Raw genomic sequence first — 19567 nt, 5'->3', positions numbered from 1 at the left:
GGCTCCCAGGCCCCCCGGTGAGAGAGACCCCCGGAGGGCAGGGTCTGAGGCGCATCCTCGGCGGGAAGCATCGGGACTGACTAGGGGCCGCCCCTCGCTGCGGCCACCACTGTGTGCTCAGTTGGCCTATTTCTGAAACGGCTCCGGGCCACCAGGCCACCCTGCCCCGCTGGGCCTGTTTCCAGCCCCGGCGCCGCATCCGACCCATCCTGTGACTTTGTCCTCAAACCCGGGATGGGAAGCCGATTGCCGTCATCTCAGAATTCTGTACACAAGGAGGCCACGTGGCAAGTCCGGACACCCCCGGGGACTCTCAAGTCAATATTTGCAAGGAAGCTTATTATCAGTATTATCACAGTCGCGGGCAATCCAGTTTTATTCTCCCATCTTCCCAACGGTCAGCATCAAACCAATCACACGCACACCTTTCACTGTCAAAGTCAGGTAATGAAATGTGCCCTCGGTCGCCCGGTCGATACTAAGGAATGTAGTTTATTAGGATATAACATGCTTCATATGAAATTCCATATGAAGCTCACCCCATGGAACTGAGAAGAAAAGGGGCCCCTGAACCCTCCGGGCTCCGCAGACAGGCTCTGGGCGAGGAGGGTAAACCCCTCTGCCCCTCAGCCTGCAGCATCCTGAGACAGGACAGCGTGGCCTCACAAGTCGCTCCCCCGCTCTCCCCTCCCCGCCCCGGGGAGGCTATGAGAACCCCGGGAGCCAACATCCTAGGATGTCCTCACAGGCCCTTTCTTCTTGAGAAGCCACGGGGTCAGGGAACACTCCCTCCCCACCTCGCCCCCTGCACCGTTTACTAGTGAGCCCACGCCAGGATGAACATCCCAGCGGGCAGAGAAGACAGGCCTTTCCTCCCGGATCCCCACAGCCCCCGCCGGAGGGCTCTGCTGGCACCGGGGCTGCAGCTCCTGCAGTCCTGCTTCTGTCTATTCCACGCTTGCTCTGGCTCCAAGTCAAGCTCTGAACAAGAGGGCAAAGTGCACCACCACGGGGAGTGGGTGGTGGGGTGACCGCCTGTTGCTCTGCTCAAGTGTGTCCAGCCTGAGCCCAGGGCACACCCTGGTATCCAATCTGCATGCCTCGGGATCCCTTCCTGGTGGAAATTCCCCAGCCTGCGAGCAAGCTGGCCTCCCCGCTCAGGCACACCGACGTCACTTCCTTTGGGTTGGCCTGAGCACACCTGTTTGGAGACTCTATCTGGGCCATCGGTGCAGGTTCTAATGCTGATGAGAGAGAGGGCTCCCCTGCTTTCCCCCTGGTGCTTCCTGGGCCAATGGCTGGGGGTCCCCAGGATGCACGTTCAGGCCCCCTCCTCCACCTGGTGAGGCTCCAGGTGGCTCTCTGGGGTGTCCGCAGCCACAGGAAGGCAGCACGATGCTCCTTCCCCCAACCCCCCAGTGGGATGCCTCCCTGGCCGAGGTTCCAGGGCCACCTACAGGCTCCATGTCTTCATGCAAATATACGAATTTAATAAATGTGTTTTCTTTTTTTAATCCTCCCCTCAGAAAAGCTCCTAAACACCAAAATTAAAGCGATTCAGAATTTGTTAACATTTTTTAAACTACAGAAGTAAAATTAGCAAAAACAAAGACCAGCGGAAAAAAAGGGAAGTCTACGGGTATATCTTGGCAGGAAGGTTCAAAGAACTGCACCCTTTACCTTAAATTTTAACGATGCCTAGACACGTAATTAACTGTGTGACCACGGTCTGTCTCCACCACACGACTCTCACTGACTGACCCTCTCCCAACAGCCGGGACCCACCTGCCGCCCGTCTGATGACCGGTTTGACTCGTCCCACCTTCGATTTACTTAGATCCACAGACTGGCCTTACCTTGGCCAGAGCAGCATATGCGAGTCCAAGTATCCCATTCCATTTGATCCCAGGCAGAAAGAAATTCTCAGACTCAAAGATAGTGGCAATGTTGACAAGGAAGGAGCTGTTGAAGCCTTTGGGGATGGTGACAAAGTCCTCCCCGACGAAGCCGGTCCAGCTCCCTTGCGTGTACTTCACGGTGACATCAAAGCCCTTGGAGCGGTACGTACTGGACCTGGAGAAGGAAAAGAAAAGGCCTGGTCCTCACCCGCGTGTCCGTGTCCAGACAAGGTGGCCGGGCCCATGGCAAAGACAACCCTCCAAAGCACAGGAAAGCGACCACATGCAACCCTTCATAGTTGATAGAGTTCCTGTCGACAAAGTGACATATCCCACAACACATCATCACGAACATTTGGGAGTATTTCTGTGCCACATGGTGGGGTGGGGTGGGGTGGGTTGGGGTGGGGGACTGGGGTCGACACATAACCCCGAGTTTAACATCTGCCCGAGTAAAGGCCGTAAGCCAGGTGCTTTACTTAACCGCATTTGCCTTTGAAGGCACAAGCCAGTCTGGGCACCCGTCCGGCCCCGTGGCTTTGCAGGGTCCCTGCGCTGCTGCTCTGTGACCCAGGGAGGGGCCCGCAGCGGCCTCGGGTTCGGATTCCCACGCGCAACCAATGTGACAAGTAAAGACCAAGCCTCCGCCACCACAGCACTGCTCCTCAGGCCCACATTTCCTCCGGATGTCACAGGCTCCTTCTCACTGCTGTCCCCACGCCCCGAAGCGCATTACACTCAAACACCAAAATAGGGGAGGGGGGTACGGCTAGTGGCCGTACACGAATGTGTGCACTGTGACACCAATTGCTGTGGCACCATCTGCAGTCCTGCATGCACCCGGCCCTAGGCGTAAGAGCTACTGAAACAGATGAGAATCCCGCTCTGGGGCTTTCAGAGACCGACAGTAAACACACGAATACATAAAATTCCATTCAGGGTAGCAATAAAGAGTGGAAGGACTCCCCAGGGCGTAAAGTGGGCGTAAAGAGTGGAAGGACTCCCCAGAGGCAGGGACTTGGCGGTCGCCCAGGCCTCTGCAATCCAACCACATCTGTGTGAGCCCTGCATAAACACAGTGAGTCCCGTGGGAAGGACGTTCCGGAGGGAGGACAGTAGGTGTCAGGGCCCTGGGGTATCCAAACCTCCAGCCATCTGAGTTTGAAAACTCTGCTGGTTTATAGGAAGGGACCCAAAGAACGTCTGTAGGCAAGTATCTAAGCACTCAAAACCGAACTCACCCGAGGAAAAACAGTCAAGTTCCTAAGAGAAGGGTCAGGTCACCAAACAGATCACTGTCAAGTGCTCCTGCTTGCCCGCCGTCTTCACTCACTGCCTTAACACTGAGCCTCTGAACACGACGTCTTTGCCATAGGACTGTAAGAACCAGGGCAATCTTGCCCGGGGTCCGGAAGGAAGTGAAGTCAGAGATGATACAACCCCTTCTTGGGGCGCACATCACTTACGCTTTAACTATGCTAACAGTCTTTAATTCAGTAGCGGCACTTCTGAGAATCTGATCCCAAGGGAAACACCCACGATGCAGATGGAGATCCCGCGACAAAGACGGTCATTATGTTTTATTTATAATAGCAAACAGTTGGAAACAACCTCAATGCCCAGGAGAAAGGGAACAGTTCAGGGAACCATAGTGCATCGAGATGATGGACTATGATGTAGCACCACAAAATGTGATGGAAAGGGTCATTCTTCTCAATGGCACAGAAATAAGGTGAAAGAAGACTTTTCAGCGGCTCCCTCTGGGTGGTGGGGATCGTGAGGGAGACTCCCTTATGGTCAGGGCTGTCTATAGGGTTTCTGCATACCTTTCATAATCAGAAGGAAGAAAAAGGGGGGATTCTTAAAATGTCTGGCAGACACATTTTGGAGAAAAATTTAATTTATGCTAACTTCATAATGGGATACAGTATATGAAGAATGAGAAATTTTAATATTTGCCGTCTTAGCTCACTCTGCCATGATCTTAAAGAGCATCTGGGGGCACCCGGGTGGCTCAGTGGTTGAGCGTCTGCCTTCGGCTCAGGGTGTGATCCTGGGATCCCAGGATCAAGTCCCGCATCGGGCTCCTTGCAGGGAGCCTGCTTCTCCCTCTGCAAGTGTCTCTGCCTCTCTCATGAATAAATAAAATCTTAAAAAAAGGAGGCGGGGAGACAACAGCATTGAGTGAATGCCTAGTGTGTGCATGAGGGCAGTCACAGACAGAAGAGCGGGAGTGGATGGGTCCAGGCACCCAGAAAGCTAGGTCACCCATCAGAAGTCACACTGGTAGGGCAGTCAGGGCAGTCAACCAAGGGGACTGGAAGGTCGCTGTATTGCCAACTTTACTGCCAGCACCAATTCAGGTGTATGTGCTACACATCCAGGGCTTCACACATTTACGAACAGCAATGAACCTACTGAATCGGGACAACGTGGGGCCATTCCTCAGGGCCACAAACGCAGCACTGCTAACAGAAGAGGCGATTTGGAAATGCTCAGAGAACGGGATCCAGCCCAGGGTGCGCACACTTTTCCCGTCAAGGGCTAGAAAACAACTTTTACCTCTTGTGGGTCGCGTGACCTCCCCAGCTCTGCAAGTATGAAGAGGAAGCAGCCACGGACGATACATAGAACAAACGTGCACTGCTGTGCTCTAATAAGGTTTTATTAACAGAAAGGGCAGGTTGGACGTAGCCCATGGGCCCTCGTTGGCCAACCCCTGATCTGAAAGATTAGCTCTCTCCCCAACACAGTGTCAACTACCATGACTTTCTTTGGAGAAGTTGTTTTATTCTTACTCTGCCCACACTACAGAACACTCGTTAGCATCTGCTAACATCTAAGAGCCTGACGCAGCCTCTTAGGTGTATGTGGAGTGTGTCTCCTACACTCCCTAGTCCCCTCACAGCGGGAGCATTCTGGATTTCCTGGTGCCACTTGCAGGATTGAGAGGCCATGGATGGTGCACGGCCCGGGTTCAACCCCTCGTTCGACAACTCAGCTGTGTGACCCTGGGCCAGGTTACATAACCTCTCTGTGCCTCCACCGCCTCAAGTGAAAAAGGAAGACCATGTAGTACCACACCTCTCATGGGGTTAATCTTGAAGACCAGGAGAGTAAGCTCTGGAAAACGTTTAGAACAAAACCCGGGGACACAGCAGGTGTGCAACAAAAACCACTGTTATAATTACCCAATCACCTGCTGCCTTTATTCAACCTATGAACTACTATCAGAAAATGTAAGAATGTTTTTTTCCTGAGTGCCTGGGTGGCTCAGTTGGTTGAGCATCCAACTCTTGATTTCGGCTCAAGTCATGACCTCAGGGTCATGGGATCGAGCCCTGAGTGTGTGTGTGGGTGGGGGGGTCCACGCTCAGCGGGGGGGTCTTCTTGAGACTGTCCCTCCCTGTCTGCCCCTCCCTCGTGCACTCTCTTTAAAAAAATAATAATAAATCAGGATGCCTGGGTAGCTCAGCAGTTGAGCGTCTGCCTTTGGTTCAGGTCATGATCCAGGGGTCCTGGGATCTAGTCCCACATCGGGCTCCTCATGGGGAGCCTGCTTATCCCTCTGCCTATGTCTCTGCCTCTCTCTGTTTCTCATGAATAAATAAAATCCTTAAATAGTAATAATAAATCTTTAAAAAATTATTTTTCCTGTAAATGCTCCTGTAGTTACTCTTACTGAATACCCAAAACAGTCTCATTTAGAAGTCCAACCATCCCCACAGGAAGGGGCAAATCTGTCATTTGACTCCGTCAAGGTGGCTGGGAGCAGTGGAGGGGTCTTCTCGGATTCTAAAGGCAGAGTTCTCCCACAGTCCAGAGCGGTGCCGCCCAACAGACCTGGCTGCGGTGACAGAAATATTACCTATCTACGCTGTCCAACACGGTAGCCACAGGTGCACTGAGCCCTCAAATACGATCACACAGTGACTGAAGAGGTCAACTTCTTACTTCATCTAATGCTAGGTAAATTTAAATAGCCACGTGTGGCTAGCGGCTACCCTTGCAGAAAGCAGAGTTCTAGATAACGCGAGGAAAAAGTGAACGTGCACTCTCTGAGCTCCTTGAATGAAACCTCAGAGAGCAAAAACCCCAGTGATGAATTGTAAGTAACTCTGAGGGTTATCGACGTATAGTTTCCAGCACTACATTTTAAAAAAACAAAAACGTTCCTCCGTCTTCATGCTCCAACATCCTACTTGCTGGCACTGAAATGCTCTGGCTCTCAACTGCTCTGCACGTTAATTAACTATATTGAGAGAGAACCCCAGATTGCCTCCTCCCGTGGCATTCATTCCGGGTGCTCAGAAACAACAATCAATCAAGGATGCAGGGAGCCACGAAAAAGTCCACTCACAGCAATAAAATCACACAGAACCAAGTTCAAGCAGCATTCTGCTTCTGATAGGAGGGTTGAGGACACACAGGCGTGAAAAGTGAAATCAATGAACAGAGGAGAAGAGCGCCACTGAACAATTTATTGTTTGAAAAGAAACCCACTGTTGTTTGCAGAGGACATAAAAAAAAAAAAGAGAAGGTGGAAGGGGATTTCAGAAGAGGGGAGTCCTGGGGTCTGCTCTGGTCCTCCTAAGCCGCCCCACCCAGGGCACGCGGAGTCTCCTAAAGAATGCAGCCAGGGGCTCTCGTGCATGTTTGGGGGTTTGGAACCTATCTTCAGGGTTAGTGGACTGGCCCACGTTGACCGGATACTACCCTTCTTCTCCGCTCAGGGTCTAGAAGTGACCAGACCAGAGTGGACGGGGCCACTGATGCCTGCCCAGCCTGGAGGTTCATCAACACCCTCAACAATGGCCAACGCTGGGTGGACTCCAACAGTCGCCTCTGGGACAAGCAAACAATGGGTGGGTCCGAGAAATGATCTCAATCATCAGGCACAAATGCCTGCCATCATCACAAGGAGAGATGAGGCATTTCTCAGGGGGCTCAGGGGTCCGGCTCAGCATCCTTAAGAAGGCCACCGGGTAATTCCCTAACATCCTAACACTACGCCCAAGCATCAGTTGAGGAAAATAAACTGGTCCCTTGCCACAACTACTCTGTGGGTTTTCCCCCCAGATGGCGTACGGGGAGGAGGAGACATTTTAATTTCCCCGAATAGTTTACTACAAGGCCAGGGGAACGGGTATATTGGATCTTCAATCAAGCCAACTGGCTGGCGGCTATTTTACTGGCTAAAAAAGAAGTACATCTAAAGGAATACACAATCTTCTTTTTGCCATGTAGAAATTCATTGGAACACTCACCACCATGAAAAGAGGGCCTCTGATGGGAAGAAGCTACACAAATGATGAATGGGTAGCCTGACGGCTCATTCCATAAATCAAAGAGCTCCTGTCAAAGAACCCCAAGCCAAATCTCCAATTACTGGGAAATGTTTCAGGAAGCATTAAACCTGAATATCCAGATACTGGGGGGAGGGGGGGTAGAGGTGTGGGGGGGCTGGGGATGGACTTGAATCAGAAGCTGACAAACCCAACCAGAAACCTTATTATAACTAAGGGAGATCAGAGGGACAAGCAAACACAGAAGCATCACAGGGCAGGGAGCTACGGCTCAGAAAAGAACCCTTTGTCAGAAATCGGGAAGGGAAGTGAGAACGTTCTCGTGGCTTCCGTTAAACACAGTGGTGGAAAAGCACACGCCTTAGGCCAACTGGAAAGTCAGCTGAGAGTAATACGCAAACCAGTGATACATCATTTACACAGAAAATGTTCCCATCTTCGCAATATGACATCTGTGTCCAGTAGAAGCCTGTGAGAAGCACGGGATTGGGGGGCAAAGAACCAACAGAGAAAGGGAGAGAAAAGAAAGTTAACGCAAATCGCAGCAGGCACTTCACCTGCGAAACCCCCACCGTCAGGAGGGTGCCGCCGATGGAACGGAACTTGCCCCAGACTCAGAACCGTGATGCTTCCCCTCTGATGCGGCTAAGAAGACACCTGACAGCCCTGTGGATGAACAGTTCTCTTAAAAGAAGGACGGAGGCCCAGGGTGCGGCCCCATAAGGGTACTAAGCACATTTCGGCAACACCTGCCAGCACCAGGCGGGCTGACATCTGGGCAGCAGAGCCTGGGGCTTCCTGCACCCCCCAGTGGGTTCTGGGACTTCTCTATTTGCCCATGCACGGGGAGTCCAGGAGAACCCCGACCGTCCCAAAAGCTGGTAGGGAGCCCTCAGCTCTCCTGTGGAGTTAGCAAGAGGGAAGGCCTAGGCATCGTCGGAACTATAGGCCTTCCCATGAGTTTTCACGTTTAATCAGGCTTGACGCTTAAGTATGAAAAACAAGAACCACCTGACCACACACCTGGCCAGCAAGGTGAGCAGGTTAAGTCAGAAAGACATGTCTTGGGGGCGCCCGGGTGGCTCAGTGGTGGCTCAGTCGGTTAAGCATCTGACTCTTGATTTCGGCTCAGGTCACGATCTCAGGGTCGTGGAATCAAGCCCCACCTCAGGCTCCATGCTCAGCACAGAGTCTGCTTGAGGTTCTCTCTCTCTCCCTCTGCCCCTCCCCATCTCACTCTCTCTTTCTCACAAATAAGTATTTTTTTAAATATTTTATTTACTTATTCATGAGAGACACAGAGAGAGAGAGAGAGAGAGACAGAGGCAGAGACATAGGCAGAGGGAGAAGCAGGCTCCGTGCAGGGAGCCCGACATGGGACTCAATCCCGGGTCTCCAGGATCACACCCTGGGCGGAAGGCAGACCACTAAGCCACAAATAAGTATTAAAAAAAAAAAAAAAAAAAAGACGTGTCCCGCTGAAGCCTGAGACAGAACCACAGTTCAACCAAACCATGAACAAAGTAGAAGGTGAATAAGCCACCAGTAGCCTCCAGTCGATTAAATATTGCACACGTATTAAACGTACACAGTATTTGTAACACTATGATCTGCCCTCGAGTGTTTCAGTGCCTGCATCCGTGTGACGAAAGGGTGACTGGCTTGCAAAGTGCCCTTTGGCCTTGACGGATTCCAGGCTGCAGGTGTGTGCCAAAGAACTACGGCTGACTCACTGGGGAGCAAATGCTCATTCCCAGGGCTCAAGCTGCTAAATGCTGCAAGCCCCCGGAGATGCTCACGGCCCGTGCACCCCTACCTCACAGACCCCTGCTGCAGTCGACTCAGAGCGTGCAGAGCGTGCACAGATCAAGGTGCTACCTACCTTCCTCCACGTGACCTCTTCTCATTCTCTCAATTATGGCATCAGGGCCTTTAGACGTACGTACGCAGGCAAGTGATACTACCTTTGCGTCTCATTCAGGGCATTACAGAGTACTTGCTACAAAAGGGGGGTGGCACCAGGGCTGAAGGTCTGGGAACCGCTGACCTAGAAGCTGGAACTTGGATCTCCCATGCTATGCGAGTAGAGTAAAATCGAGGTCTCGACCAACTGGAAGTTCTGCTCCATGATTATGATGAACCAGCTTGGGGACAGGTGGCTGTGGAGGGGCAGGGGATGTGGAAGGACCGCCCAACAGAATGGGAAAGGGCAGAGGGGACCTCCCTCCCCTTGCACACACACAGAAACAGCCCTTCCCCCACCACGCAGGTATCTGTGGCCACAGTGATGCTCAGGGCACATCTGAGTCTTCTCTGTCATAAGGAGTCCCTGGCCAGGAAGTTCATCCTGGAATGTCAATGACGAAGGGTCATCAACACACAGAGTCGTACACTAAATGACAGGCTCTTCGAACAAGGGCTAACCGGGTACGTGGTGGCCCCCGGAGGCCTGTCTAGCACCTGCCACCACTACTCTCCAGTTGTTCATACAGGAGACCACGTCTCTGGTGCCACCATAACAGAGACCGAGACGTGCTACCTGGAGAAGACAGAAGGGCCCTTCCCACCCCAGGCTAGCTGTCCTGCCCTGTCCAAGTGGCCTGCCATTTCCAGAAGGCCAATTACTCAGTTGTTACATTCCCCCACCGAAAGTGGGGGTTTGTTCTCTGGAAGAAAGACGGTGGACGAGGCAAGTGAGCCGGGAGACAGGAAAGGGACGGCAGGGACTTTAGTGAGGAAGCTCGGAGTCTCGCAACAGCTCACACCCCTGGAAAGCAAACCACTGGTAATTTGTTTAATCTGAGTTTCAATTTTAGGGTCACAAAAACAGATGTGAAATCACCCTGCACCTCCGGGAGACAGTGACTCTGGCCCCACGGGCTCCCCAGGAGCTGAAGGATGCCTCGAGGTCCTAGTGGGCTTCCCCCGAGCTCATGCCGGGCTCCCCGATGCCAGACCATGCAGAGACCTCTGTCCAGGTGCACACCCCGCCCTGGGACGGCAGGCTCGGAGCCTGTCCCTGGCCTGAATGCTCTGCGCTCCGTCCCCTGTGAGCCACAGATTTCTCGCACCAGGAACCTTCCTTGCACAGAAGTGGTTTCAATGAACCACACTTTGACCACTGCTGAACCTCGGGGCAACACAAAGGTGGTTCTCCAAGAACCCCAGGCCGCTGCCCAGAACAGCCTCGTGCTCACACCTGATGCCCTGTCCCTGCTCCAGCTCACCGCCCCTCAATGACCATCAGAGGACGGTGTGCGCTCTGCAGTCAGGTGCAACTACACAACTTCCAGCACACTCGCATTTTCAGAGGGTAAATGTCATGAGCACGTACCACAGCCACTAGGAGAATCCTCCCCTGGAATGCCCTGGAAGGAGCCCGTACAGATGCATACACACATGCCCGGACAACTACAGCAGCCACAGAAAAACACAACCACACACACACATTACCCATATACACAGACGTCTACACAAACACACAACCAGACACACATATGCAGACATCTACACAGACACACAACCATATACACAGAGATATGTACATATGCACAGATGTCTATCCAAATATGCACACAACCATATATAAGCATATGCAAACTATCAACACACGCACACAAATATACAATCATATACACACACAGATATCGACATATACAGAGATCTACACAGAGACACAGACACACAACCATATACACATATGCAGATACCTATACACATACACAAATACATAGACACGGACATATGACCACATGCACATACACACAAATATACACAACCATAAGTACATGCAAGCATCTACACACAATTCGTACACCACACACACAGTCGCAGAGATGTCTACACAAATACATACAAATATGCACACAACCATATATGTACATGCAAATTACACAAACACACACATGCATGTAAATAAACGCATAATCACACACACATAAGTATCTACATATACACAGATGTGTACAGACACACAAATAGACGCACCACCATATACAAATATATATACGACCAAATACACATATGCCGATTTCCACAGATACACAGATATACGACCACATGCACAAATACATACAAAACCAAAAACCCATGCAAACATCTACACGTACAAATACGTATGCCATACACACAGACACAGATGTCTACACAAATATGCACACAACCACAGACACGTCCCCACAGATACCTACACATACAAAAATGCACACAACCATACACACAGACATCTATCTACACAGACACACAAACATAGCCATACACAGACCCCCCCTCAAGTGATGCAGACTCTGGGCTTCTCCTGTCCACGCGTATTCTCAAGCACTGGTGTGGCGCCCCGAAACCCCGCCATGCCCAGCCGCTCACCCCTCACTCACCTGTCCGCGTCGAAGTACGAGTCTGTGTAAGAATGCGGGGCGCCCGCCACGGCGAAGTTGCTGCTTCCAGTGTCAACGAGAATCTGCAGCTTTGATTTGCAAGGGAAAAACAGACACGATCAGGTGGCGTGAATAAGGCAACGCTCTTGAATAATTCTCTCAAAAACTAAGCCCCAAGAACGATGTATTATTCGGGGGAAAAAAACTTGGATTAGAAATTCTTTTTAAATGCGGCTTTGGAATGGAAATCTGAACACGATCCATTAAGAAGTTTAGAGCAGGGAGGGGGATCGGCTTTGCTTCCAATACACACTAGGCCTGAAAAGAAGGTACATTCAAGGGGCGCCTGGGTGTCTCGGTCGGGTAAGCGTCTGCCTTTGGCTCAGGTCGTGATCCCGGGGGGTCCTGGGTTCAAGTCCCACATCGGGCTTCCTGCATGGAGCCTGCTTTTCCCTCTGCCTATGTCTCTGCCTCTCTCTCTCTGTATCTCTCATGAATAAGTAAATAAAATATTAAAAAAAAAAACAAAGATGATAGAAGTCACTTTCTACACCTTAACCTTAGAGGTGAATTCTGCTCTTCATCTGCATTTACTAACAGAGTCACTAGAAGAGGTGCAAGCTTCACTCCCCTACAGAGAGGTCTGCATATTTCAGACAGCACGTAGTCTGAATAAAAATGACCTGGTTCCCCATTCAAATATTTGATGCCCAACAGCCCTAAGCCCCCAAACTACAATGTGGATTGGACTGCATCTGAGTTTCTCATCAACGTGCAAAGGGGTGCCAAGCAAGTGTGCACGTACTTGGATTTGACGGGAGAGGAGCTGGCGATGCAGGGGGATCTCGTGAGCACCCAGCAGTCAGAACAGGTGACCTCTGCATGCAGGTCAGTGGGACGGGCCAGATATTCCCACAGGGCAGAGTTCTCTGCTCCTGGACACTCTCGTCTTCAGTGGCTCCCCATGACATGATCCTCAAAGCGAGCGCATCAGAATCTCTGTGCAGGTTTTTTTTTTAAGTAGGATCCCTGCCCCATGTGAAGCCCAACTTGGGGCTTGAACTCATGACCCTGAGATCAAGACCTGAGCTGAGATCAAGAATCAGAACCTGAACTCACTAAACTACCCAAGCACCCTTCTGTGCAGGTTTTTTTTTTTTTTTTTTTTTTTTTAATCCCCTCAACTTCAATTCTTTTGAGGGATGAGTTCATCCCGTCTACATCCAATGGAAGCATGTTTCTTAATCCTGTGGCTTCCCACGTCACATTTCCATTTTGATCCTGTGGTTTATGTTTTCACGGGGGCCTCACACTTAGGATGGCTGATGAAATCCATGGTGGTGATGGTTTCAACCTCCAGCACCTCTGCCCTTCCAGAGGAGAGGCTGGACTCCTTCTCTCCTCCCAGGCTGGTTTCCCAACCTGGGAGCTTTCCCAAGTCACTCAGGTGTGGTCCAAAGGGGCTTGGTATGCATACCAAAAGAATCCTTTAATCAGTCCCCTCCCTGGGGGAATTCTTAAGGTTTCTGGAGCTCAGCCAGGAGCTAGAATAAGACCAAATATAGATTTCTTCCTGTAAATCACAGTATCACATATGGCCAATGTGAGAACAGCCACGATGGGACCTTTACCCATCTGGGGAATCAAGTTCCAAAATGCAGCTTGTCGAGCACCAAGGCTTTAGTCCCAAGAGCAGACACTGGATGCAAGCGTACGTAAGTTCATCCATGCAACTCACAGGGTCCTGTGTCCAGATTTAAAGGGTTCCTGGGGGCAAGATGAGCTTTCCAAGTGGCCTGGATGAAAGCGGGTGAAGTTTGAGAAAGGAAAAACCAACAGGACTCCCTCATGAGGCCAAACAGAGAATTCCACACCTTTAAAGGAAGAAAGTGGGGGCACCTGGGGTGGCTCAGTCAGTTGGGCATCTGCCTTCAGCTCAGGTCATGATCCCAGGGTGCCGGGATCGAGTCCTGCGTCAGGTTTCCTGCTCATCAAGCAGGCTGCTTCTCTCTCTGTCTCCCTCTGCCCCTCCCCACAGCTCGTTCTCTCTCTCAGATAAATAAAATATTTTAAAAATTAAAAAAAAAAAGCAGAGAGTGTGACTGAGTATATGCAGCAAGACACACATCAATCACCCAAAAAATACAAAACAAAACCAAAAACCAATTGCACAACAGTGAGGACTGCTTCATCAGTATTAAAAGTCACAGACAATCAAAGATCTAGATTCCTGAACATGAGCATCCTTCCTGCCCACGCTCGTGGTCGATCAGGAAAGCGTGCCAGCTCCATGAGTGTTTCTGGGTCTCCGTGCACCCCACCGCCCCCCAGCAGGCCGTGTATAGACAGGCCAGCCGCTGGGGCATCCCACATCTACACCAAATGCTCCTGCACAACACGGTGTGGTCAGAAGGACACAAGACGACTGTCCTTGACATAATGGCCCCAGTGACCAGACTTTCTGGGTAGATTCCCTCCCACAGCCTCCGCATCATACCAGAACCGGGTGCTTTCACACACCCCCACCCTTACTCCTACCAGAACACACAATGCCCCCCTGTGCAAAAGCAGAGAACACAAAAGCGGAGAAAGCTGCACCAGAATACAGATTGTATTATTTTACACATGCACAAATCCTAACCGTCCAGCCCAGGCATTCGGGACAACACAGCTCCTTCAGTAGGGTCCACCCTGCAAGAAAATTCATTTTGGAGTCATGGCTTTGGCAAAGTAGGCCACCCCGGCTGTTGCTAGAGTGTTAAGATTCGAGGAGAGAGATCGCCCCAAAAGATGAGGCAGCCCAAAGACAGGAAAGGGATGGATGTCCAAGGGTGAACCCCACGGGTCGTGTTTCAAGTGACATTTCTGCACACCAGACAAGCCAATACCTTCTCCCGTGTGCCGACGCCAGAAGCGGAGTTGACTTCCAGCCAGAGCCAAGCCTCCCTCCGGGTAGGAGTCTCAACCACAGAGGAAGAAGCTCAGTGCCCCCTGCCCTATACATCTCACCCCCACATGCTCTGAAAGGGCTGGACCTCCAAGGCTCAGGGTGCGGTCCTGTTAGCCTGACTGCACACGCCTGCACCGACCTCTTCGGCTTCCTTCATCCCCAGCTTCCCGAATCATCTCCCACCTCCTTGGGTTCAAGTCCACACATATGATGGCCTAATCCTGGAACATGTCGCCCAGCCCCATCACGGGACATTGAAAATGCACACATTGTCTCTCAAACCCAGGGAACGTTTGCATTTTCAAAACCCAACAGGAAATGACTTAGGGCTGAAGATAGGGGCCCCTGGGTGGTTCATCCGGGGAAACATCCGCCTTTGGCTCAGGTCATGCTCCTGGGGTCCTGGGATCGAGGTTCCCCACTCAGGGGGGAGTTTGCTTCTCCCTTGGTCTCTAATAAAATCTTTTTTTTTTTTTTTAAGTGCTGAAGAAAGACCACGTCCCACTTCACACCAGGGTTGCAGACATGCCCATCCCAGAGGTAGGAGTCCCTCTTCCCTCCCAATGGTGGGGAAGTCGCCTTCTGTTTCTTCTAGAACACAGCCACGTGTGACGTGAGGAGCTGGGGCCTGTGTTCCGAGGGCCGCTGGCCTTCAGCACAGCGGCCTCCGGGAGGGTAAGCAGCAGACACAGGCCCTGAAGAGCTAGGAACCCAGCAGGGAGGAAAGAAATGCCCACAGGCCTGTCCTCAAAGCTGCCTACGGTCCAGGTCAAAAGGCCCAAGAAAGTTCAGAACTGCAGGACTTGACAGGACAAGTTTTTTGTTTGTTTGTTTGTTTGTTTTTTTGGTCACTTCTTAGATTCAGCAAAACCCCAAACATACTCTCTGGAGCTTCTGCCCTTACCCCTGTCACTGGCAAGCATCAGTGAGTTAGCTGGGGTCTGGATTCCTCACCTCCCTTCCCTCATCAACTCTGCCTTACGGTGCCAGCGCCGGCGGGGCTCACTGGTGACCCCCGAGGTCCCAGCCTGCTCGTGAGGCTACAAGCAGCACCAGCCCCTACTCACCAGCCTCCTGGAAGCCTCAGAAACACCACCTTCCTGGGTTTCCCACCATAGCCCCTCCATTCTCATCCCCCCTGTGGTTATCTCCCTCCTCTGTGCTCTTGGAAACCCTTTACACATCATTCCTGGGAATTCTGGGTCCCCAGACCCTGGTGCACCATTTCCACGCTGGATGGAGTCCAACTGTGTTCTCCAGATGACTCCCCAGCACAGGGCACCCTGTGGGAGGGCGGGGCCTGGGTGTGGTTTGTGCTCCGTCTCCAGCACCTTGGACAGCAGCCAGGACACAGTAGGTGCTCAATAAACAGCCACTGACTACGTCATGGTGGGGACAGAGAAACCTTTACTGAGTGGCCACGAAGTAGCAGATCTGCATATTCTGGGCTAAAGAAACAGGTTTCTTTTTTTGGAAAAGTTATTCATTTATTAGACAAGTCTGTACTGCACACCTATGAATTATGCACAAAAAGGTCAAGAAGGCAAAAGATTCTTAGACCATCTATTCTAAGAGACGAGAGATGTGTGAGAATCCCACCACCCCCAAAGCAAACACTTCCCTCTTAGACATGAACTTTTTCAACAATACCTTCCAGCCCCACCAGTCCTGCCTGGACCTGCACGATGCCATCCTACAAAATAATCCTGAAACAGGAACAGCCATTCTGTACAAGTTACCGGTGGGCGGGAACTGGGCAGGTTTCGAATGTGAACGGGCAGTTTGTCTTCATGTCAAGGAGCTTCTCTACTGTCCTTGGTGGCCACCAACACAAACTCCATGACACCCAACAGACCTCCGGCCAAGGGCTCGTTCTGGAGCAACTTGACTCTAGCAGTTTCTTCAGGACGTTCTCTTTAGGAGTCTTCTCGGGGACACTCAGGACTTCATCCTCAGGCCCTGCCTAGACAAAGCTCACTCATTTTTAAGATGGCCCATTGTGTGGGGTTTTATTTTCCTCATTTTGTGTTGGCGTGATTCTGACAGGCACTCCTGGTGGTCTGGGTCTTTACTTGGCTTCCCATTCCTCCAAACTGCATACTTTTTCTTTTCTTTTTTAAAAAGATTTATTTGACAGAGAGGGAGAGCGCAAGCAGGGGGAGTGACCGGCAGAGGGAGAAGGAGAAGCAGACTCCCCTCTGTGCAGGGAGCCCAACGTGGGGCAGGACCTTGGTATCATGACCTGAGCTGAAGGCAGATGCCCAGCCGGCTGAGCCACCCAGGTGCCGCCCAATTGCATACCTTTTCTTTCAATGAGCTGGAAAGCAAAACACATTTTCTGGTGTCTTTTTGAAGGTCCCCATCATGACTACAACTAACAGGAATCTGCTAATCACCTGACCTGCAGGGGCAAGAACGCACGTGAGCTAACACCTGGGAGAAGAGATGAAGGCACGGCGGCCAAGAAGCTGGAAGAAGCGGGAGAGGGCATTCCAGAGGTCAAGCTCCCGATACACGTGTGCCCAGTACTTTGGTTTTCTAGAGATGGCCTGGGCGGGCCTACTAATGTCCCAGTGGCTCTTCCAAACAGGCACACGCTTACCTCTCAGATAGCCAAGGATAACCAAAGCCAGAATCAAGAGCAAGACCCCGCAGCAACATCCAGGGCAGACCTGAAGAGCCAAGGAGCAAAGGCCCCTGGGAGCCCCCTCGAGCCAAAATATACAACATCTGGCAGATCCAGACCTCCAGTCGCTGGCTCCCTCACCCCGTGGACAGCTGGAGAGCGTGCTTCGCCACCTCCCAGAGGTCCCGGCAGCGCGGGGCTGGGCGGCTCACCGCTGGAACGGCTCCTTCCTGCCCCCACTGCCTTGCCCCCACCAGCCTCCCAGGGCAGGGAGAAACCAGGGAAGGTGGACTCATGCAAACCTTGCCTTGGGGCCTCGGGGCTCAGTGGTTGAGCACTTGCCTTTGGCTCAGGTCGTGATCCCGGGATCGAGTCCCGCATAGGGCTCCCCACAGGGAGCCTGCTTCTCCCTCTGCCTGGGTCTCTGTGTCTCTCATGAATAAATAAAGAAAATCTTTAAAAAAAAAAAAAACACACACAACAACAAAAAACCTTGCTTCGTGCACCCCAAACACCAAATATCCTTAAACTCAGAGACCCTGATCATAACACACACGTGCGGTCTGGAAATCTAAGAGCCTCGCAGATCTCCACATCATCTGAACCCGACACAGGGGCTGTCCCCATCTCCCTCGGTCTGTCCCTCCTCCATCACATGCACGGGGGCAATAACCTCACCGAATGCCACCCGATAAGGCAAACTGTTGCATTAAAGAGGAGTGAGTTCCGTGCCTAATTAGCGACTGGCAGCCAGAGTTCTCAGATATCACTGTCTCTTTTTCAGCAGGTTAATAGATAGGAAAATTAGCAGATAATTTAAATAATGGCTCATTTAACACAACGATTCCTAATTACATTAGCAGCCCATCTGCCGCAGGCCCGGCTCGCAGACCCGGGCAGCGCCCGCCCGCTTTCCAGCCCGGCCCGGCGGGGCTGCTTGCCCACAGCTATTACACGTGATTACAGGCGCTGATCTTGTTAATCAGGTTCTTCCTACGCTTCGGTTCTGCAGACGAATCCCATTTACTTAAACACATCTCGTGGAAGAAAGCAAGAGTAACTGCCACACGCTGTTTCTCCACAATCTAAAATTAAGGTTGTTGTATAAAGAAGGGGGGGGGGATCATTTTTCAAAGGGCTCCACTTAACACAACCAGATGTTACAGAACTTTAGCTAAGAGGAGCTTGATTACCCAATGTATTCGGGCTCCGGGTGCACGCACACTTGTGCTTTCATGACTGCAAGGGGGCCTCTACCAAAAAAACAAAAACAAAAACCACGTGCCAAGAGCCCCATGGATTCCCCGGTTTCTTTTGGAGCCACAAGTGGATGGCACAGTGAAGTTTCCCACGAATGCTCAGGGCTTGGCAGGTCAATGCTGGAGGTGGAGGTGGAAAAGAGCAGAATGTGGGGCACAGGAGGGTTGATGGGCAGGGTCCCTGTCTTAAGAACCTAAAAGTCATGGGGCGCCTGGGTGGCTCAGGGGTTGAGCATCTGCCTTCGGCTCAGGTCGTGACCCTGGGGTCCTGGGATCGAATCCCACATTGGGATCCCTGCAGGGAGCCTGCTTCTCCCTCTGCCTGTGTCTCGACCTCTCTCTGTGCGTCTCTTGTGAATAAATAAAATCTTAAAAAAAAAAAAACCCTAAAAGTCATCCATTCCCAATTCTGAATCCTTCTGGGCATGACAGTCACTGCTGCTCTCTCTGCAGTGAAAACCCATCCCTGGGGTGGTGAGGGTGGCTACCGCCGGGACGGGATGGTCTCTGAGTTTTGAAATTTTCCAGACAACCCATCCCTGTTAGGAAGATTGAGAAGGCCAAGAGTGGGGGAGATTTTTTTTTTTAATCACACACCCACAGCCCGCAACCCTGAAACGTGCCAGCAACGACGTCCATTCACAGGATGCCGGCCTCAAGTTCATTTCCTGCCGCTGGTCCCAGGATACACTCTGCACTTTCTCTAAAGTGGAGCAGCAGGAGCGAGCAGTGACTTCAGGATCTGTTCGACCTGGATCTGAGCACTGGCTCTTCCCTGCCCCTCCCTCCTCCAGGGGGTGCACACTCTCTAAAATAAATAAATAAATAAATAAATAAATAAATAAATAAATAAATAAATAAATAAATAAGAAAGAAAGAGAAAGAAAGAAAAGAAAGAAAAGAAAAGAAAGAAAAGAAAAGAAAAGAAAAGAAAAGAAAAGAAAAGAAAAGAAAAGAAAAGAAAAGAAAAGAAAAGAGAATTCAAACAAGGCAGGCCATTTGGAATGTGGGTCTCCCCCAGTGTGCTAAACCCACCGCCCTAATGAAGCTGTGTCTGCGGGTTTCCACCTCCTGCCTAGAGACCTCCCTGGTTGGAGTTTCCTCATCCTCTGGGTTTACGTCATCCACCTGTGGCAGGATGCAACCCCACTGCCA

General features: G+C 51.4%; 1 protein-coding gene across 1 annotated transcript in view; it reads right to left on the bottom strand.

The window, feature by feature from the left end:
• BACE2 (beta-secretase 2) overlaps positions 1-19567 on the bottom strand; it is a 79786-nt gene that overhangs the window by 34324 nt on the left and 25895 nt on the right. Inside the window, exons 2-3 of the mRNA XM_072807040.1 lie at positions 11578-11666; positions 1857-2073 (exon numbers count right to left, since the gene is read on the bottom strand). Of these exons, the coding sequence (XP_072663141.1) occupies positions 1857-2073; positions 11578-11666 (306 nt within the window). The remainder of the gene's footprint in view (positions 1-1856; positions 2074-11577; positions 11667-19567) is intronic.

Source organism: Canis lupus, chromosome 30, assembly GCF_048164855.1.
Source record: "Canis lupus baileyi chromosome 30, mCanLup2.hap1, whole genome shotgun sequence".
Taxonomy (NCBI): domain Eukaryota; kingdom Metazoa; phylum Chordata; class Mammalia; order Carnivora; family Canidae; genus Canis; species Canis lupus.
This window is presented reverse-complemented; position numbering and strand designations above follow the sequence as displayed.